The 21,523-nt window shown below is 53.8% G+C and overlaps 1 protein-coding gene across 1 annotated transcript in view; it reads left to right on the plus strand.

Annotated features, from left to right (window-relative positions):
* LOC126059081 (maestro heat-like repeat family member 5) overlaps positions 1-21,523 on the plus strand; it is a 70,789-nt gene that overhangs the window by 20,981 nt on the left and 28,285 nt on the right. Inside the window, exons 5-19 of the mRNA XM_049854615.1 lie at positions 179-324; positions 1,486-1,614; positions 2,694-2,853; positions 4,370-4,422; positions 10,192-10,299; positions 10,689-10,805; positions 11,889-12,008; positions 13,197-13,343; positions 14,117-14,239; positions 15,291-15,370; positions 16,679-16,814; positions 18,043-18,151; positions 18,289-18,372; positions 18,455-18,579; positions 21,044-21,139. Coding sequence (XP_049710572.1) covers positions 179-324; positions 1,486-1,614; positions 2,694-2,853; positions 4,370-4,422; positions 10,192-10,299; positions 10,689-10,805; positions 11,889-12,008; positions 13,197-13,343; positions 14,117-14,239; positions 15,291-15,370; positions 16,679-16,814; positions 18,043-18,151; positions 18,289-18,372; positions 18,455-18,579; positions 21,044-21,139 — 1,733 coding nt within the window. The remainder of the gene's footprint in view (positions 1-178; positions 325-1,485; positions 1,615-2,693; positions 2,854-4,369; positions 4,423-10,191; positions 10,300-10,688; positions 10,806-11,888; positions 12,009-13,196; positions 13,344-14,116; positions 14,240-15,290; positions 15,371-16,678; positions 16,815-18,042; positions 18,152-18,288; positions 18,373-18,454; positions 18,580-21,043; positions 21,140-21,523) is intronic.

Below are 21,523 nucleotides of genomic sequence, written 5' to 3' on the forward strand. Positions count from 1 at the left end.
CAGAAGGGCAGTTTGTACAGCCAGGAGGCCCAGAATTTCCCAATGTGTCCAGTTCTCCAGTCCTCATTCTCAGAGCACTCCTTCCCACTCCCAACCCCACCCCTTCCCTGCCCACCTGCTGCCATACTGTGACCTCCCCACAGCCTGCCCACCTTGACATCCTTCTTGCCGACTTTAGCCATCTGCTTCAAGATGCTCCGTGACCTGAATGGATCAGACCCCCTCCGCCTGAAGTATGTCATCAGGAAGATCAAGAACATTGCTTATGAGTCCCCCAACCTGGTGCTGGAAGCCATCCGTGACTACTTCACAGACAACCCAGAGGTAGGGGATGTTTGGGCCATCGGGGGCAGGCAGAGGGGGCAAAGGGGAGGGAGGGACCTCAAGACAGGCTGAAATCCTGGCTCCTACATACAACAGCTACATGATTTAGAGCAAGTCTCAACCTCCTCTTATGTCAAATGGGCCAACATAGGAGGGAGGGAAGTGGGTCCAGATGTGTTGGTCACTGTTAAGGATTGAAGTATGTCCCCCAAAAATGTGTGCCTACTTGGCTAGGCCATGATTCCCAGTATTGCGTGGTTGTCCATCATTTTGTGATCTGATGTGATTATCCTATGTGTTGTAATTATGATATTATGGTATTAATGAGGGAGGATTAGAGGCAGTTGTGTTAATGAGGCAGGGCTCAATCTACAGGATTAGGTTGTATCTTGAGTTAATGTCTTTTGAGATATAAAAAACAGAATACAGCAGAGAGGAGAGGGACCTCATACCACCAAGAAAGAAGCACCAGAAGCAGAGCACATCTTTTGGACCCAGGGTCCCTGTGCTGAGAAGCTCCTAGACCAGGGGAAGGTTGATGACAAAGACCATCCCCCAGAAGCGACAGAGAGAGAAGGCCTTCCCCTGGAGCTGGCACCCTGAATTCGGACTTCTAGTGTCCTAGACTGGGAAAACAAATTTGTTTGTTAAAGCCGTCCACTCGAGGTATTTCTGTTACAGCAGCTGTAGATAACAGTCACCCTCAGAACAGCCTCATGAGGTAAATAATATGATCCTCACAGATGAGGAAACTGAGACTTTAGGGAAGGGAAATAATTTTTCCCAAAGTAACAGAGCCATCAAGTGGCAGCGGCGGATGGGTGGATGGGTAGGTGGATGAACGGATGGGTGGACGATGCGGCTGAGTTCCAGTGAATGAATGAATAAACCAACGAGCTGACCTTGAAGATGGAATGTATTTAAGACCCCATCAAGGGTACCTGATAATAGGGACAAACTTGTATTCATCTGTCTTTGAGCACCTGGTTCAGGGCGTGCACATGGCAGGTGTTCAGTAAATGACTGTTGAGTGACGGCCAAATGCACCCATCTGTGGTCTCCCCCTCAGTGTCACACACACCCCCACCAATGCTTCTGCTGGCATCTCCACATGCTCAGACCAGCTCGCCCCTGAACCTCCATTCACTCTGACACCCACAGATCTCCACCCGGCACAGGTTCCGGCTATTCCAGGTCCTGGAGACTGTCATCGGTGCCTGTGACTTCCTGGAGGAGACCTGGGAGAAAACTTTCATGAAGCTGGCCCTGGAGAACATGACCAAGACCACGGTGGGCATCCTCCTTCCCCAGCAGACCCCAGTCCCCAAGGGCTCCTCTGAGTGCAGGCAGCGCCCCCAGGAATCCTGGTGGAACCGGGTGTGCCCAGCCATGTAGTTTGCCTAGTGATTTCTGTCCATGTCCTTGTTTCTTACTACCAGTCTCCTTCAGAGGGACAATCGCATGCACTCTCATTTTACAGTTGAGGAAAGTGACTCAGAGGGTCATTGCTTGCCTAAGGCCACAGAGCTAGTAAGCGGCAGAGCCAGCACTTGGCTGTCCCTTCCCTGAGGTGCGGTTTCCTCCCCATTCTATCACTACACCCTGCACCCCAGCCTCCAGGAGACCTTCTGTGGGTCCAACCCATGCAGGCTATATAGCTCAGCCCCTAGCTCCCCGTCTGCCGGATTCTCACCTGATGGAAATTACAAATTTGGACCTGAACTGCCCCCTCCACCAGGCTTGGAGGCCAGAGACTGCCCACAGCTGACCAAGAGTCTCAGCTGATTATAGCTCCAGGGCTTGGGGGTTGGTGCCTCTTATTTAGACTGAGAGCCCAGGATAGCCCCATGGTGGGCTACTCAGTAACCACGGTGATTCGTCATGGCTGGAAGAGCAGTATAGGCACCCAGTAACCACCACAGGCCCATCCTGGCACACTGCAAAGCATTCGTAGACATCATTTAACCCTCCAGTGGGGGCTAGAGTCCCCATTTTACGGATGGAGAAATTGAGACTGAGAGGATTAGGGAACTTGCCAGTGGCAATAGCCCCACTGATGGATGGAGGTGCAGTGAGTTTCCCCAAAATGAAGTTCAAAAACCCAGGGTTGAACCTGCCCTTCACCTACCAGCTGTGTGTGCTGGGCACATCTTGGCCTCCTTCAGCCTCAGTTTTCCGTCAAAAAAGTGGGTTGATTGTAGCTGCCCTGCCTGCCAAATGGGACCTGCTGCCCTGCCTGCTGAACAGGACTACGAGTGTGAAAATGCCTCCTCAGAGCAAAGCTCTGCCCAGACACAGCTCTTGCTTTCTGTCCCCTGACTTTCCTGTTTGACCCACTGTCCCTGCCTCACCCCCACCCCCACCCCCAGGAGCTGGAAGACGTGTTCCAGGATGCAGCCAGCAACGTGCTGGTGGCCATCTGCAAGCACGCATGGCGGGTGGTGGCCCAGCACCTGGAGACCCAGATGCTGACGGGCCTCTTCCCACACCGCAGCTTCCTCTACGTGATGGGTGTCCTGTCCTCCAGCGGTAAGCCCTGCCCCAGGCCAGCAGGCTGGGTGGGGCGGCCATGGGGGAGAGCCAGGAGGGGTTCCAAGGCCCCCACCATGCACAGCAGGGCTGCCAACCCACCAGACACTGGGGGCCACACACCTGCCCTAAAACAGGGGCACCCCACAGCCCACCACCCTTCAGCCAACCAGGCCCCCTGCACAAGGGTAGCACCCCACCTAGCTAGGCCACTCACTGGACTGCCTCATGCTTCTCCTGTCAGTATTTCAGATACGGGCCTGGGCAGAACCAGGACCGACCCAGAAGTCCTGGGAGGTGCTCAGGCAGTGTGCAATGCTACCCCTCTCCCTTGACCACACGAGCAGGCGGGCGCTCCTCTCCTGTGAGAGCCTGCCAACAGGCCCAGGGTCCCTGGCAGCTGTCACAATCCCATGGTGCCCAGGCCTGGTGGCTCCCCAAGAGTCTGGTGGCTCCAGCCGTGCGAAGGGCCACCCTGGACAGCAGAGGTTCTGGTCCCGGGAGGAGGACACACAAGGAGGACCCTGCCAGGATGAGGGCTCAGTTTAATCCCAGACAGCACTGAGTGAGCGCCTCCTAGAAGCCAGAGATCAGGCATTCCAAGTTTAGAAAATTTTCTGCCCTCAGGAGCTCGGAGTCTCACCAGGGGGCAAGCAGCATTCAATTCATTTATTCACTCACTTACTCATTCCTTCACAAGCATGCACTAAGCCAGGACAGCCCAGCGGGGAAGTACTGGGCTGCAACAGGGGCAGCTGGGGAGCCCAGAGAGGGGAGAGGCCACCTGCCCTGGTGGCCATCAGGGAGGGCTTCCTGGAGGAGGAGCCAAGTCTGAGGTCTAGAGGGATGAGTAGAAGTTTGAGGAGAGGGGCTCGCCCATCAAAGGGAACAGTGTGTGCACACCGAGGGCTGAGGCAGGGGCGAAGACAGGTGTGGCAGGTGCCGAGAACTACAGGGAGGCCCGCTGGGCTGGGATGCCCCAGGGGCTGTGCTTGGGGGTTTGGACCAACACCAGGCCTAGGCAGAAGCAGCCTGCTTGACCTTAGCCCCCACCCCAGAACTGGCAGTCTGGGTGGCGATCCCACAGTGCCAGGGGTGACCTCTGAAACCCCCAGGGTCCCCCTGAAGCAGCCGCTCCCCTTGAGTGGGATCCCCAAAGCTCCTGAGAAGTTTCCAGTCCCACAGTGCTCCCCAATCAAGCCATACTTTCCCAGTGCATCTCGGAGGGGCCCCTTCACTCAATGCTGGTGAGCCTGAGGCCCAGAGAGGGAGTATGGCCTGTTAGAGGTCACACTGTTTGGCAGCAGGCCACAGCTTCTGCCTGAAAGCCCACCTCAGGTTGTTGGGGCTCAGTGCCCCCCAAAGCCAGGCAGGCAGAGGCAGGGCACTGTCACCCTGCCTCAGCCTGGTGCTTGAGGCCGGGAAGTGGGGCCCAAAGTCCAGGCTTCACTGGGCTTCATTTCTGTCCTGTGACCCTCCTCCCCGCACCCCCCCCCCGCCCCCGGCCCCGCCACAGAGGATCTCTTCAAGAAGGGAGAGAAGATGTGCTGGGAAAAGCAGCTGGCCCAGGTAGGGAGGGTGCTGGGCGCTGCGGCCTTATGTGGGGGTGAAAAGAGAGGGCAACAAACTGGTCTCACTGGTGCCTGCTGTAGGCCTGTGCGGCAGGAGGGTGGGAGGGAGGGAGGACCCACCTCCGACAGATGAGCCCAGGCTCCAGGAGGTGAAGTGACTTGCCCAAGGGCACAGGGCTGGCCACTGCAGGACCTGGGATTTGAACCTTGGTCCCTGCAGGCTAGGCACAGAGCAGGTACCGAGCATTTATGAGGCCCTCTCCACCCAATCCTGGGCGTGACCAGACTGACGAGGCTAGAGAGGACAGCCAGCACCAAGGCCTGGGAAGGATGGAAGCAGGCTAGGGAGGGTGTCACAGCCCATCTTGCCTACACACCGAGAGAGGTGCTGGCATGGCTAGGAGAAGGGGCGTGGGACCTTGGCAGGCCTAGGTTCAGGTCCAGATTTGACCTTTCACAGCTCTGTGGCCTGGGTTGACCTAATCAGCCTCTCTGTGCCTTAGCTTCCTTATCTGTCCAATGGGAATAAATGCGCCTACTCGAGGGGCTGCTGTGACGAGTCTGGGAAATAATCCACACAAAGTGCTTAGCACGGTGCCGACTTCAGGAAGCCTTTGTTAAATCTTATTATTACCGTTAACTATTTGTTGTTAGGTGCCAAGTGGTCAGTTCCAGCCCATAGCGACCTGTGTACAACAGAATGAAACACTGCCTGGTCCTGTAACAGCCTCACATCATTGCTACGCTTGAGCCCATCGTTGCAGCCACTGTGTCAATCCATCCCATTGAGGGTCTTCCTCTCCTTCACTGACCCTCTACTTTACCAAACACAATGTCCTTCTCCAGGGATTGGTCCCTCCGGATAACATGTACAAAGTAGATGAGACCAAGTCTCGCCATCCATACATCTAAGGAGAATTCTGGCAGTCCATGGTATATTCAATATTCTTCGCCAGCACCACAATTCAAAGGCATCAATTCTTCTTCAGTCTCCCTTATTCATTGTCCAGCTTTCACATGCATATGAGGTGATTGAAAACACCATGGCTTGGGTCAGGTGCGCCTCAGACTTTAAGGTGACGTCTTTGCTTTTCAATATTTTTAAGAGGTCTTTTGCAGCAGATTTGCCCAGTGCAATGCGTCTTTTGATTTCTTGACTGCTGCTTCCATGGGCATTGATTGTGGATCCAAGTAAAACAAAATCCTTGACAACTTCAATATTTTCTCCCTTTGTCATGATGTTGCTTATTGGTCCAGTTATAAGGATTTTCGTTTTCTTTATATTGAGGTGTAAATATACTCAAGGCTGTGGTCTTTGATCTTCATCAGTTAAGTGCTTGAAGTTCTCTTCACTTTCAGCAAGCAAGGTTGAGTCATCCACATGATCCAGGTTGTTAATGAGTCTTCCCCCAATCCTGATGCCCCGTTCTTCTTCACATAGTCCAGCTTCTCAGGTTATTTGCTCAGCGTACACATTGAATAGATACGGTGAAAGGATATAACCCTGACGCACACCTTTCCTGACTTTAAAACCATGCAGTATCCCCTTGTTCTGTTTGAAGGGCTGCCTCTCGATCTGTGTACAGGTTCCTCATGAGCACAATTAAGTGTTCTGGAATTCCCATTCTTCGCAACGTTATCCATAATTTCTTATGATCCACACAGTCGAATGCCTTTGCATAGTCAATAAAACACAGGTTAACACCCTTCTGGTGTTCTCTGCTTTCAGCCAGGATCCATCCGACATCAGCAATGATATCCCTGGTTCCACGTCCTCTTCTAAATCCAGCTTGAATTTCTGGCAGTTCCCTCTCAATGCACTGCTGCAACCACTTTTGAAAGATCCTCAGCAAAATTTTGCTTGCATGTGATGTTGATGATATTGTTCGATAATTTCTGCATTCAGTTGGATCACTTTTCTTGGAAATAGGCACAAATATGGATCTTTTCCAGCCGATTGGCCAGGTAGCTGTCTTCCAAGTTTCTTGGTATACATGCGCGAGCACTTTCTGCGCTGCACCCGTTTGTTGAAACATCTCAGCTGGTATTCTGTCGATTCCTGGAGCCTTGTTTTTCACCAGTGGCTTCAGTGCAGCTTGGACGTCTTCCTTTGGTACCATCGGTTCCTGATCATACACTACCTCCTGAAATGGTTGAACATTGATCACTTCTTTTTGGTGTAGTGTATTCCTTTCATCTTCTTTTAATGCTTCCTGCATCGTTTAATATTTTCCTTGTAGAATCCTTCAATACTGTAACTCAACGCTATCATTAAGTAGTTATTAAATGAAATCTAGTAGAAATAATAGCAGCAGCAATGCTGGTAATTGACAGAAGAACCGACAGAAAATCAGTCAGGATATAGAAGACTTGAGCCACACAATCAACCAAACTGGCCTCACTGGCTTTCCTTTCAAATACAAATAGAATGTTCTCCAAGATAGCCCACTTGCTCAGCCACAGAACGAGATTCAATACGTTGAAAAGGACTAAAATCAAAGTTATATTCTTTGACCAAAACATACATTAGAGGCCAGGATCAAAATTACACTTGGAAAAGCCCCAAATATTTGGAAATCCAACCACACACTTCTAGATACCCCCTGGGTCAGTGAAGAAATCACAAGGGAGACTGTAAATATTTTGAATTAAATGAGCATGAAGTTCCAACTTATCGCAGTGTGTCGGTGCAGCTAAAGCAGAGCCTAGAGAGAAGGGTGTGGCATCAGTGCGCGAACTAGCGAAGAGGAGGTCCTGAAGTCAGTAGCCCAAGCTTCCACCCCAGGAAACCAGAGCAGGGAGAGCAAAGGCAACCTGAAGCAAGCAGAGGGAACGAAGGAATAAAAACAAGAGCAGGAAAAAAGGGGTGAACACTGATACACGCAACAACATGGATGAACCTCAAAATGGCGATGCTGAGTGAGAAAGTACCGGATGCAAAAAAATGCATATTGTATGATTCTATTTACATGGAATTTTAGAAAAGGCACAAAGCTAACCCATGGAAAATAAAGCCATTTTGTAGGGGTGGAGGTTAGTTAGGAAGGAGCATGGGAGAGCTTTGTGGGGTGATGGAAAATGCTCCATATCTCGGTGGGTTGTGAATTACACGTGTCTGGGCTGCTAACCAAAAGGCTAACGGTTCAAACTCACCAATGGCTCCAAGGAAGAAAAGACCTGGAGACCTGGAGACCTGCTTCCGTAAAGACTTCAGCGTAGGAAACCCTATGGGGCAGTTCTACTCTGTCACATGGGGTCACCGTAAGTCATAATCAACTTGACAGCACACAACAATACATTAGTTGGAGTCCCTGGGTGATTTAAACAGTTGACGTGTTAGGCTGCTGACCAAAAGGTTGGCAGTTTGAGTTCACCCAGGGGTGCCTTGAAAGAAAGGCCTGGTGATCTATTTCCCAAAAATCAGCCATTGAAAACCCTGCAGAGCACAGTTCTACGCTGACACACACGGGGTTACCAGGAGTCGGAGTCAACGCCACAACAACTGGCTGTTTACACTGTTACCGAAATTCATGGACCTGAACAGTGAAGGTCTGTGCATTTCACGGTAGTTAAGTGGACCTCAGTTTGTGTCCTTCCACCATGCCTAGTCAGTCTGTCTGCTGAGCAAATAATCCAAGACGCTGGACTACATGAAGAAGAACGGGCATCAGGGTTGAAGGAAGACTCGTTAACAACCTGCGCTATGCAGATGACACAGCCTTGCTTGCTGAAAGCGAAGAGGACCTGAAGCACTTCCTGATGAAGATCAAAGACCACAGCCTTCAGTATGGATTACATCTCAACATAAAGAAAATAAAAATCCTCACAACTGGACCAGTGAGCCACAGCGTGGTAAACGGAGAACAGATCGAAGTTGCCAAGGATTTCATTTTACTTGGATCCACAATCAACAGCCATGGAAGCAGCAGTCAAGAAATCAAAGGACGCGTTGCATTGGGCACATCTGCTGCAAAGGACCTCTTTAAAGTGTTGAAGAGCAAAGATGTCACTTTGAGGACTAAGGTGCGCCTGACCCAAGCCATGGTGTTTTCAATCGCATCGTGTGCATGCGAAAGCTGGACACCGAATAAGGAAGACAGAAGGAGAATTGCCACCTTTGGATTATGGTGTTGGTGAAGAATATTGAATATGCCTTGGACTGCCAGCAGAATAAACAGGTTGAGCTGGATAACTAAATTCCATAAATAGTGTCACATCAGCGTGGGTCACCTTTTGCCACCAAATGAGGTTACCGAAAAGCTATGAAAGAACGTTTAATTTTTTGAATTTTTGCATTTGCATTTCAGACGAGGGGCTGTGGTCTGTGGTGGCGGTACACACAGGTGTGGGAGCAGAGGCAGGGGCCCCTGGTGCTTCAGGGTCCCATGTGGGTTCTGCAAAGACACCTGTCCTGTGGTTCAGTGCCCCACCCAGCTCCTACGGCACCCAGCGTCCCACAAAAGGGCCAGGCAGGGGGCAGACCTAGGTCAGAGAAGCCCCTCTAGACCCCGCAGAAAGTGGAACTTCCATGTTAGGGACCAAAACAGCAACGCCAGCGAGGAGCAGATGGCTCCACCTGTCAGGGGCACTCCACTCATGTCTTATATCCAACAAGGCTGCCGCAGACACCCTTGTGCTCCCAGCATTGCACACTTTAGTGTTTTAGAGGATAAAATCCGAGAAATGGAATTGCCTGGGGAAATGTATGAACATTTTAAATTGTAATCGATATTGCCAAAAGCCTTCCAAAAAAATTGTAGATCCAGTCACCCCCCCCCCCACCACAAAGGACATGAAGGTGCTGCCCCCACCTCTTTACCAGCATTGAGTGTGTCAGTCTTTGTCAAAATGATCCATGATCTTAATGTCTGATCTTTAAATGTTAGCGAACCTGAGTTTGTAGGTTGTCTTTATCAGTACCCTTTAACCATTTAAAAATGGATGGTTTGTCTTACTGCTTTATAAAGAGCTGTCTGTTTATTATGAATATTAATTCTTGGTAGTACGTGACAGCAGAAAAAAAAACTTTGCTGTGTCTTTGAACTTATGGTGTTTTTACTGGACAAATTTCTTTAAATGTTCGTCTTCAATTTCATCAATCTTCTAAGATTTTAGGGTTTGGGATCATACTTAAGATAGATATCCACACCTCAAAAAGAATCTTGGGATCAAAAATCTTGGAATCGTTGAATCGTGGAATCTGGGACCTTGGAAATAAAAAGATCTTCTCGTCATCATAAAATCATGCGATGTTAGGCTCCGAACTTTTAGGGCTTTATATTTTGAAGGGACATTTTATCCATTCATTTGATGTTCTCATTCGTTCATTCATTCGAAAAATATTCATGGGGCACCCACTATGTGCCAGGCACTGTTCTAGGTGCTAGGGAGACAGCCGTGAATGAGACAAAGCCCTGGCCTCCTGGCATCCACACTCGAGTGGGATGTCAAGAGGGTCGCCGTCAGCTAGCACTCACTGGGCAGCTATTGTGTCCCAGTCCCCAGAGGGTACTGGGGACACCAGAAGGACTCGCCTCCACTGCCACCCAGGCTCACCCTGAGCCTTAGGGGAATCTTAGGGGATGAGTTCCCCGTTCCTGAGGGCTGTCGGACAAATAGGAGAGAGCTGGCCCTGGAGACTCAGAAGAGGGAAGGGGCCCAGAGGAGGATGGAGTCAGGGCTCTCGATCAAAGAGACCAGTGTGGGCTGGGGCTGGCAGAGGGAACCATGGCTCCAGCCCTGCCCTCCCGCCCCGGTCTGCTGACAGATAGCCACCAAGTCAGTTCAGTTCCTGAACACTGATGTGTGGCCCAAGGAGCTGCAGCGGGCGCTCACCAAGCCTGACAGGACGCAACAGGAGCAGCCCCCAGAGAAGGTGCACTCCTGCCCCCGCGCAGTCCTACCCGCTCATAGGCTCTGCCCCGCCCCATGCAGGCCCAGGACTCTGTCTAGAGACTGCCCCCACCCTCCTTGAGCAAGGCCCAGGGCCCTGGAGGGAAATTGGTGACCCTGAATGACGCAGAGGGGCCAGGGCCGGGGCAGCCAGCCCTGAAGCTGGGACCTGCTCCAGCAGCGATTGGGTGGTGAGCTGGCCCCAGAGGGGTGACGAGAGCCAGCTTAGAAGGGAGCCTAGCAGCTGCTGGAGCCCAGGGAGAGTGATGGGAAATGGCAGGGGAGGCTCTCGGGGGAGTGTCACCCATCCAGGGTGGAGGGGGCCGACACAGGTGGGTCAGGCTCAGGACAGGGTGCCCAACCCTCCGGCAGGCCTTCCTCTTCTACTACTACGGGCTGATCCTTCAGGCTACAGAGGACAGTGCCACCGTCAGGGCACACCTGCAGTCCCTCCTGGAAACATCCCACCAGTGGCCAAAGCAGAGGGAGGTGAGGACACAGCCCCCCGACTGTCCCCAAGGGGACCAAGTCCACCACTGCCTAACCCTGGCGACTGGCTGAGCCCCAAGCCCTAGTTATATCTGAACCCTTATCCTAATCACAGACTGAGACTTTTGATCACAGGCTGAGTCCTGATCCTGGTCACAGGCTGGGCCCTGACCCTAGTCACAGGCTGAACTTTCTCCCTGGACACACCCTGAGCCTGACCCTCGTCATACAGTGAGCCCTGACCCTGGTCACAGGTACAGCCCTGACCCTGGTCACAGGTTCAGCCCTGACTCTGGTCAGAGGCTCAGCCCTGACTCTGGTTACTCGTTAATGCCTGATCGTGGTCACTCGTTAATGCCTGATCGTGGTCACAGGCTCAGCCCTGATCATGGTCACAGGCTCAGCCCTAATTGTGGTCACAGGCTCAGCCCTGACCCTGGTCACTCACTAATCCCTGACCCTAGTCACGGGCTCAGCCCTGACCCTGGTCACGGGCACAGCCCTGACCCTGGTCACGGGTACAGCCTTGATTCTGGTCACAGGCTGAGCCTTCTCCCTGGACATACCCTGAATCTGACCCTGTTCACAGGCTCGGCCCTGACCCTGGTCACAGGCGCAGCCCTGACCCCAGTCACAGGCACAGCCTTGATCCTGGTGGCAGGCTAAGATTTCTCCGTGGACATACCCTAAATCTGACCCTGGTCACATTATGACCCCTGACCCTAGTCACAGACTGAGCCTGGGCCCAGAAATACGCTGAGCCCACCCAAAGCCTGGATTCTTTCCTCCATCCCACACATATTTCCTGGACCCTCACTGCTACCCCTGGGGCAGGTCTGCGCAGAGCTGGCAGCGAGAGATGACGGTCTCCAGGGACCCCCTCCTCGCTTATGCCTCCTCCCCACCACATAAGAGATGCCCCCTCAGGGCTGGGCTCAGAGTAGCATGTCCCGAAGAGCCTGGGGCTGGGGAGGCAGATTCCCCGTGCCCTTGGATGAGCCCCTCCCCTTCTGGGCCTCAGTTCCCACAGCCGCTGGGTGAGGGGCCAGGTCTGGTCCTGTGACACTGCTTCCCCGACAACAGGGCATGGCTCTCACCATGGGTCTGGCCGCTGTCCGCCACCTGGAAGACGTCTGGGCCGTCCTGGATCAGTTTGGCCGGAGTGCGCCCATCAAGTGCAGTCCCCACATCTTCTCCCCAAAGGTACTTGCTTGGGGGCCTCAGCAAGGGGCTGGGACATTAGGACCCCTGCCCTTTGGGAAGGTCCCTACACTTGGTCCCAGGGGCCAAGCCAGCACCACAGGCTCCCAGTTCCACCTCATCCCCCACCTGCTGGATGGCCTTGCCCAAGTCACTAGACCTCTCTGTGCTATTCTCTCTTTTGAGCACTGATTCCTCTTCCCAGGCTGTTGGGGAATGAAATGAGCCGTGGATATGAAGGGCCTCGCACGTAGTCCGTGCTGGAGAAAGGACCACGAGCTGTGGTTTTCTGGGTGGGGTTTATGCTCACTGGCCACGTTGGCACATGGCTTACTTGAAACCTGAGACAAGGATGGAAGACCACCCTGAACTCGGCCGAATGGCCACACACCCACATCACCCTCTCCACATCTTCAAACAACTCCCCACTGGCAGGAAACCAGGGCCTGAGTCAGCGCTGTGTGGAGCCGTGTTTGGGACAAGGGCAGGGAGGGGGACCCCCTGGCTGCCCCAGGTTTGTTCAAAAGGAACAGTTACAGCTAACCACTGCGCGTGCAGCAAGGGTTGGCGACCTCCTTGGGGTCACACAGCTGGCACATGGCAGAGCAGGGACCGGGACCCATGTCCCAGACTCACTGGGGTGCCAGGCCACAGAGGATTAACAGAGCCATAAATGGTCCTGGTGGCCTCTGGGGTGTAGCACCTGCCACCACCCTGCTCCACACTCTGGGTCCCTGGAGGCACCGGGGTGTCAGCCAGGGAGGCAGCTCCATGAGCCCTGTTAACATCCCTCTAGGTCGAGGCAAGACCCCCCCGATCCCAGCCGCCCATCCAGCAAGAAGGGAGCAGGGGTAGAATGGGCACTAGGCTCTGGGAAGGGACTCCCACAGCAGGGGAAGGAAGGGGCTCCCACAGCAGGGGAAGGAAGGGGCTTGAGCTCCCACCAGCTCCAGCAGAGCCAGGCAATCCCACACATACCCTGTGCAGCCCCACAAGACCCACCCCAACCCCAGAGAGGCAATCTCATTTCCCTATTTTCCTAATGAGGTAAACTGAGGCCTACCACCCCAGGACACCCTCCCTCCAGTACCTTGCTGGGGTCTGGGGCCCCCTCCCCATTGCTCCTCCAGAGGAGGAATCTGCAGGGCCCTGATGTTCCTCATCTGCCCCGCCCCCTCCTGCCATGGTCAGAGCTCAGAGGACTTCCGGTGGAAGTGGGCCAGCAGCACCATCCTGCTCGCGTACGGCCAGATGGCAGCCAAGGCTAAGGAGCATATCCTCCCGTGGGTGGACAACATCTTGTCCCGGATGATCTTCTACTTCCACTACAGCTCCTGGGTATGGCGTCTTGGGGCCCCTCTGGGCAATCTTCAAGTCCAGCCTCCCACCACCATCAGGGGCCGACCTTGGACTGCAGAAGCTGGGGCCCAGCCCAGGGCCCGTCAGAAGCTCAGAGTCGAGAATTCCAGGACCACAAGGCTTGGAGACACCTCCCACCCACCTCCCACCCCACCCTGGAGTCCAAAAGAACCAGCCTGGCCTCCCTATTGTCTCACCCCTTCACTCATCCTAAAGCCATCTGGGCATTCATGATGACCCCTGCAGCACCCACACTTCTCTAGATTTTCACCTTTGGGTGAAGGGGTATCTGGGAGGCCAAGGTGACGTCCTATCATGACCCCAGGAATGTCCAGATGCTGAGCCCTGACTGTGTGTTCTACATCAGGGGTCTCAAACCCAGGGAGCCACGGGGGCCTGGCAGTGTGGTGTGGCTACAGCACACGAGAGCACATGCCCTGCCATGGAGGGAGCTGCAACACGGCTCCCGCTGATGCTGCCATGTGGGCACTGGGGCTCGGGCTGCCATGCTGGTGTCGCTGGATGCCGCATACTCAGAGATGTAGGACATTGGGGTCTCACAGGCACTTTCCTTCAATGTTGTCAGTAATGTACTCATATTTTTAACAAAACCCCATGGGTACAAAAAATAAAAGCCCACATGTACATGCCACCAGCTGGTGGGCTTTGCTGACCCCCTTTCCAGAAACGGCCCTGCTCTTGCTCTCCTTTGCCCTCTCTGCCCACTCCCTGACTGGCTCTCCTCATTCCAGGATGACACACTGAAACAGAGCTTCCTCAAGGGTGTCCTGCTGCTGGTGAGGGCCATCAGCCGGAATGAGGGTGCCCACAGCTATGAGTTCTCCCAGGCCCCCGAGCTCCTGGACTGTCTGATGGTGAGAACAAGGTCCTGGGGCTGAGGAGGAGCTTTACGGGTAGGATAGGGTGGCACCCTTTCTTGGACCAACAGCGTTTCCGGACGGGCACCCCCCGGGAAAGGGGTGGTAGAGCTTGATTTCTGGAGTGTGCCTAAGCCCCTCGCAAGCTTTCACATTTGGAAGTACATCCATGTACTTATGGTGACCCTGAGCCAGGGGCAGATTATCCAATAGGCAAAATAAGCACAGTGCTTACCTTGCTTAATCGATCATCTATAGTGAACAATTTCACATTTTTTCACCACGTCAAAGATTCTGCTTCTAGGTATGGCTGGCATCTGTCTCTCTCCTAACCCCACAGCACCTTCCTACAGAATCAAAGCCTCTTTTCAAATTTACAATCCCTGAGAGGCAGATGGCCCAGTAAGCAAAGTGAGCTGATGTGGTAAAACTCATGTGAAATCGTTTACTACAGATTGGTAAGTAAGCACAAGTAAGCCCATGCTTACATTGCTTATTGGGTCACCTGTCCCTGCCCTGAGCCATTGGCTGACCAGGTACATCCACCTCCCAGATGATGACCCTGAGCCTCCAAAAGTCCAGCTCCATCCATTCTGCAAACACTGACCTAGCTGGTTGACTAGAGAGCTTGGCCTCATGGAGCTTCCAGACTAGTGGAGAAAACATACAAGTGACCAGACAATTATAACAATACCAACAACAATAGCTCCCATTTATTGAGCTCCCACTGAGTGCCAGACATGTGGCCAGACACTGTGATAACTACTTAGCAAATCTGGCTTCATGGGTAACAACGCCCTTACTTATGAATAAACTGAGGCTCAGAGCAGTTTGGAAACCTGCCCAAGGTCATGCAACTACTACCTGGGTAACCAAGGTTCAAACGTGACCTGTCTGATGATAAAGTCTATGCTCTAATTCTCTAAGTGGTGGTCAGGTCACAGAGGGCCCCAAATGCCAGGGCGAGGTCTTAGGCAGGGATGACCCCTGGTGTCAGAAGTGGGATCAGCCAGACACACCGACTCACCCTGCTCCTGGGGATTTGCAGATTTTGTTGGAAAAGGAGTCCCCGGATACGCTGTGTACATCAATCCGCCAGCAGGCCATCCACATCATCTCTAGCCTCTGGTAGGCACCCCAGCCCCTTGCAAGCCTTCCTCAGTGCCAGACAGCTGCCTCTCAGCTCTGGCTTGGTGCTGGCAGGGCCATGAGACAGGAGGTGAGAGGTTAAAAGTCAAGGTTATAATGGGCAGGGCTAGGGGCCTGAGCCAGCACAGGCCAGGATGGGAGGGGGTGGGCAGCCCATGGAGGCCAGAGGCTGTGGTCTGGGGTGGAGCCACTCCCTAGCCAACCCCCACCCCCAACCCCCAATGAACACCAGGAGATACTCAAGGTCAGAGCAGCCATTTATGGTAAGACCCCAGCTGTGCGCAGGGTCTAGCAAGCAGGCTCCAGCACTAGGGGAGGGAGTGTGAAGGAAAACTGCGTCTGGACCTGGGGCAAACACCCAGGGAAGTGAGGGAAGCTAGAGTCCAGAAGGCTCAGGGATCCCAGGGCCAAAGGCACACGCCCTGATTAACCATCTGCCTGCAGGTAGGGCAAGGGTGTACCTGGCCTCCCTGCTGGCCAGGACAGGGTGAGGCTACAGGAGTGTCAGAGCTCCTTGGGGCAGGTACTCTGCCCTGTTGTCTGTGGGGCACAGGCCCGGCTCGGGTCCCAGTCCTGGCAGGGACTGGGAGGGTCTCTGCAGACTCTGAGCCAGACCAACAGCAGTGCAGGGGACAGTCCACTGACACATTAACACTGCCCCGAGCTTTCCATGAATCCCCCCCTCCCCAACACACAACAACCCCTATCAGGGGACATTCCCCCTTTTACTGGCCTAGGGAGACCAATGTTACCTGCTGTCCAACTGCAGAGACGAGGACTTGGTCAGCAACCATGCAGGCCAGGCACTGGGTGGGGTGGGCACGGAGCTGGGTGGCGTGGGGGGTGGGGTCTTTAACCATAGAGGCAGCAGTGCAGGTGGGTAAGAACAGGTAGACCAGGTTCAAACTCTACCTCCACCAGTCCTTAAAATCTCTGAGCCTCAGTTTCCTAATGTACTTACTTCACAGATCATTATTGAGCACCTACTATTTTTTTTATGTGCCAGGCACCAGTCTGGGTGCTGGGGACCCAGCTGTGAGCCAGCAGAGAACATCCCTGTTCCCTAAGAGCTGATGCTCGGGGAGGGTAGGGGATGGGAGGGGAGAGAATGAGCAAACCACATACAGCGTGTCAGGGACAGATGAGGACGAGGGGGGACAGCGAGGGGGCAGCTTCCACCAAGGGTCAGCCCCGTGGACCTGGGCCCCTTCCTGCCCAGCCACACAGGCTCAGAGACAGCACGGCCGGCTCCCCTCTCACAGCCCCTCTGCGTCCCCCCCCCAACAGTAAACTGAGGCCCCCGCCTGACCTGGAGCGGAAGTCACGGCTCCTCTCTGTCTGCTTCCGAAGCGTGTTCGCCCTGCCACTGCTGGAGGTTCTGGAGAAGCACACCTGCCTCTTTCTGGAGCCACCCAACATACAGGTAGCCAACAGGGGCTGCTCGGCAGGGAACTGACTCCACTGCTCCCAGTTGCTTGGGAAGGGCAGGCTGGAGGGCAGTGTCCTGACAAACCCACAGATCCTGGCCAGGGGACCCTGGGCATGTTCTTTAACTACCCAGAGCCACCCTTTGCCCACCTGTAAAGTGGGGAGCCCTGGTGGCGCAACAGTTAAGCATCCAGGTGCTAACCGAAAGGTCGGTGGTTTGAACCCACCTAGCAGCTCTGTGGGAGAAAGACCGGGCGATCTGCTCCTGTGAACATTACAGCCAAGAGAACCCTATGGAGCAGTTCCACTCTGCACACATGGGGTCACCACGAGTCAGAATCGTCCTAATGGCAACTCACAAAAATGACATCCTTAGATCGGATGCTATTGAACTCGGGGGGTGAAGTGAGATAGTGGGTGTGCAGTCCAGAAGGGGTGCTCCGTAAATAGGGAGACCAGCCTGGTGCTGACCAAGCCCTGGTCTGCAGGGCCTTGAAGGCTTTCTGTGTGGCAGTGTCAGGTGTATTTCTCCCTGCTTGGGGCAGCCCCAGAGAAGCACGGAGGGCGGCAGGTGCCTCTCTCCAAAGAATGAGCTCCCCAACTGCACAGGGGCCCAGGAAAGGCCGGCCAGGGCTCGAGGACTCATGCCAGTCCAGCCTCCAAGTCCCTCCACACCTGGATGGAGTCACCTTCTCTGCAGGTGGGCTCAGTCTCGCTCGAGCAGCTGCTTGAACTGGTCATCCCCACCTGGCCATCCGCACGAGGTTGAAGAGAGGAGCGCTCTTGCTATCTGGTGGGCGGTGCAGCCCCGGCCTCTTTAGGGAACCGCCCACCCCTTCCTGAGCTCTGTTAGGAGAAGCCCCGAGGACAGGGAGACGCGGCCATGGCGGGCAATCGCCACCAGGGGGCGCGTGCCGCTCCAGCGTGTTCAGCCACAGCGCACGCGCGGGGTGTGCAGTCTAGGGGAGGGGTGCCGTGTTAACTGCGCACCTGCTGGGTGGCAGACTCGGTGTATGCGTTATCATGGAGCCTTCAGAGGTCCGTCCTAATGGAGAGGAACAGGCGCAGAGAAATGAAGGCGTCTGATGAGTCAGGGTTTGCACCCCACCTTTGTCCCCGGGGCCTGCTCTCCATGCCACGCCCCGAGGCTGGGGCGATTTGAGAGCGAGGGTCCCCTCCTCGGCCCTCCAGAAGGTTGGCGTGTCCTGTGCCCCCACCCACAGGAATCCAGGGTGTCTCTGTTACCGGATGACACCGCATTGGCGCACCCAGGGGGCATGTACCCACCAGGCCTCCCTTCATTACCCCCAATGCCCACCTCCACCCTGGCAGGTCAGGCTGGCTTCACGCCCAGGTCACAGGGGAGGCAAGCACGCTCAGAGAGGTGAACGAGGTCCCCGAGGGCCACGGATCGTGGGCCAGGGAGGGAAGGGGATTGGGCTCTCTCTGAGGCGCTCCCTCCTGAGCAGCCGGCAAGCGAAGTCCTGGGCTGGGGGTGGAGTGCAGCGCCCCGGAATCAGGGCCCACGGTTTGCGGACCGGTGCAAGACGAGAGTGTGGGCCCTGGTTCAAAATGTGTTAACAATTTCAAGATGGGGTCCCGCACAGCATTAAGCCAAGCGTGCGCCCCGGTAAGCTCGCAGGGCCCTGGTGGGTGCCAGCCCTCTTCGTGAGCGCGGGGCCCTGGTGGGTGCCGGCCCCCCTCATGAGCACCGAGCCCTGGGCGGCCGCACAGTGGCCCACCCTGAAGCCTGCGGAAAGGTGTGGACTGGCCTCAGTCACTGAGCAGCCCTGTGCCCTTGGGCTGAGCCAGCCACCTCCCTGCTGTGGCCTCCTCCTCTGCCAAGCCGGGTGATCAGGGCTGGTAGGCAGCCCCTTCCCAGGCACCTGGGCTCTGTGGTGGGCAGTGACACCACCCACGGTGGGGAGCTGCCTGAGTGCTCAGGAAGCAGAGCCACTGGCAGGGTCAGATTACCCAAGAAGCAAGGTGTGCTCGGGCTGATTTGTGCTTAGGAATCACTTGTCTGTCAGTTTGTCCTACTGTGGTGGCTTGCATGTTGCTGTGATGCTGTGATGCCACCGGTATTCAAATACCAGCAGGGTCATCCACGGCAGACAGGTTTCAGCTGAGCTTCCAGACTAAGACTAGGAAGAAGGACCCGGCAGTCCACTTCTGAAAAGCATTAGCCAGTGAAAACCTTATGAATAGCAGCGGAACATTGACTGATATAGCGCTGGAAGATGAGCCCCCCAGGTTGGAAGGCACTCAAAAGATGACTGGGGAAGAGCTGTCTCCTCAAAGTAGAGTCGACCTTAATGACGTGGATGGAGTAAAGCTTTCGGGACCTTCATTTGCTGATGTGGCACGACTCAAAATGAGAAGAAACAGCTGCAAACATCCATTAGTAATCAGAACATGGAATGTACAAAGTATGAATCTAGGAAATTTGGAAATCATCAAAAATGAAATGGAACGCATAAACATCGATATCCTAGGCATTAGTGAGCTGAAATGGGCTGGTATTGGCCATTTTTAATCAGACAATCATACGGTCTACCATGCTGGGAATGACAACTTGAAGATGAATGGCATTGCATTCATCATCAAAAAGAGTATTTCGAGATCTAACCTGAGGTACAAAGCTGCCAGTGATAAGTTAATATTAATACACCTACAAAGAAGACCAGTTAATACAACTATTATTTAAATTTACAAACCAACCGCTAAGGCCAAAGATGAAGAAACTGAAGATTTTTACCAACTTCTGCAGTCTGAAATTGATCGAACATGCAGTCAGGGTGCTTGGATAATTACTGGAGATTAGAATGTGAAAGTTGAAAACAAAGAAGGATCAGTAGTTGGAAAATATGGCCTTGGTGATAGAAAAGATGCAGGAAATTGCATGATTGAATTTTGCAAGACCGGTGAGTTCTTCATTGCAAATACCTTTTTTCATCAACATAAATGGAGACTATACACGTGGAGCTCGCCAGATGGAATACACAGGAATCAAATTGACTACATCTGTTGGAAGAGAAAATGGAAAAGCTCAGTATCATCAGAACAAGGCCAGAGGCCGACTGTGGATCAGACCATCAATTACTCATATGCAAGTTCAAGTTGAAACTGAAGAAAATTAGAACAAGTCCACAAGAGCCAAAGTACCACCTTGAGTATATCCCACCTGAATTTAGAGACCATCTCAAGAATAGATTTGATGTATTGAACACTAATGACCAAAGACCAGACAAGTTGTGGAACGGCGTCAAGGACATCATACATGAAGAAAGCAAGAGGCCACTGAAAAGACAGGAAAGAAAGAAAAGACCAAAATGGACGTCAGAAGAGACTCCGAAACTTGCTTTTGAATGTCAAGCAGCTACAGCAAAAGGAAGAAATGATGAAGTAAAAGAGCTGAAAAGATTTCAAAGGGGAGCTCGAGAAGACAAGGCAAAGTATTATAGTGACGTGTGCAAAGAGCTGGAGATGGAAAACCAAGAGGGAAGAACACACTCTGCATTTCTCAAACTGAAAGAACTGAAGAAAAAAATTCAAGGCCTTGAGTTGCAATATTGAAGGATTCTATGAGGCAAATTCCATGCGAAAGCTGGACAGTAAGAAGACTGAAGAAGAACTGATGCATTTGAATTGTGCTGTTGGCAAAGAGTGTTGAATATAACATGGACTGCGAAAAGAACAAACAAATCTGTCTTAGGAGAAATACAACCAGAATGCTCCTTAGAAGCAAGGATGGCGAGACTACATCTCACACACTTTGGACATGTTATCAGGAGGGATCAGCCCCTGGAGAAGGACATCATGCTGGGTAGAGTGGAGGGTTATCGAAAAAGAGGAAGACCCTCAAAGAGATAGATTGACACAGTGGCTGCAACAATGGGTGGGCTCAAGCAGAGCAACAATTGTGAGGATGGTGCAGGATGGGGCAGTGTTTCGTTCTGTTGTGCATAGGAGTCACTGTGAGTCAGAACCAACTCAACCAACAACATCAAAGTAATCTGTAGTGAGCTTTGACGTGGTGAAACCCATGCGAAATTGTTCACTACAGATGATCTGGTAAACAAGGCAAGCATTGTGCTTACTTTGCCTGTTGGATAACCCGCCCTGCCGCTGGCACCGAGACAGCCAAGGCCCACAGCTCCATGCCCTCGGTCGCCCTGGGCCCCTGCCTCCTGAGGGGCTCTGCTGCCTGACTGCCCCCCACAGGCCCTGTACGACAGGACTGCGGAGGCCCTGGACCAGCTGCTGCAGACCTTCATCAGGCAGACCCCCACGGCTGAGGAGCTCCACTTCCTGCTGTCGGTGAACGGGGGAGTGGGGCAAGGGGGCGGGTCCTCATCCCTGTGCAGGAGCCCACAGGGGCCGGGAGGGTGACCCAGAGGAGGCAGGCCCTGGATTGGGGATCTGGGAGGGGTCTGGGCACAAGGAGGCTTGAGGGCTGGCCCTGTTTAGAGGTCACGGTGGTTTGGGGCAAAAGGAGGAGGGGGTGCAGCAGGGGCAGTCTGGTGGTGAGTGACCTTGAATGTGTGCTAAAGGGGCTCTGAGGAAATGAGCCTCGGCCCTGGCGCTGGTGGCCCATCCTCCCCCTCAGAGAACTTCCCTGGGGCAGTGTCCCCAGCTGTGACCGGTCCTCACCCCAACTCCCTCACCTGACCTCCTGGGGTCCCACCTTGACAGGACGGGAGC

The sequence above is a fragment of the Elephas maximus genome, chromosome 15 (assembly GCF_024166365.1).
Source record: "Elephas maximus indicus isolate mEleMax1 chromosome 15, mEleMax1 primary haplotype, whole genome shotgun sequence".
Taxonomy (NCBI): domain Eukaryota; kingdom Metazoa; phylum Chordata; class Mammalia; order Proboscidea; family Elephantidae; genus Elephas; species Elephas maximus.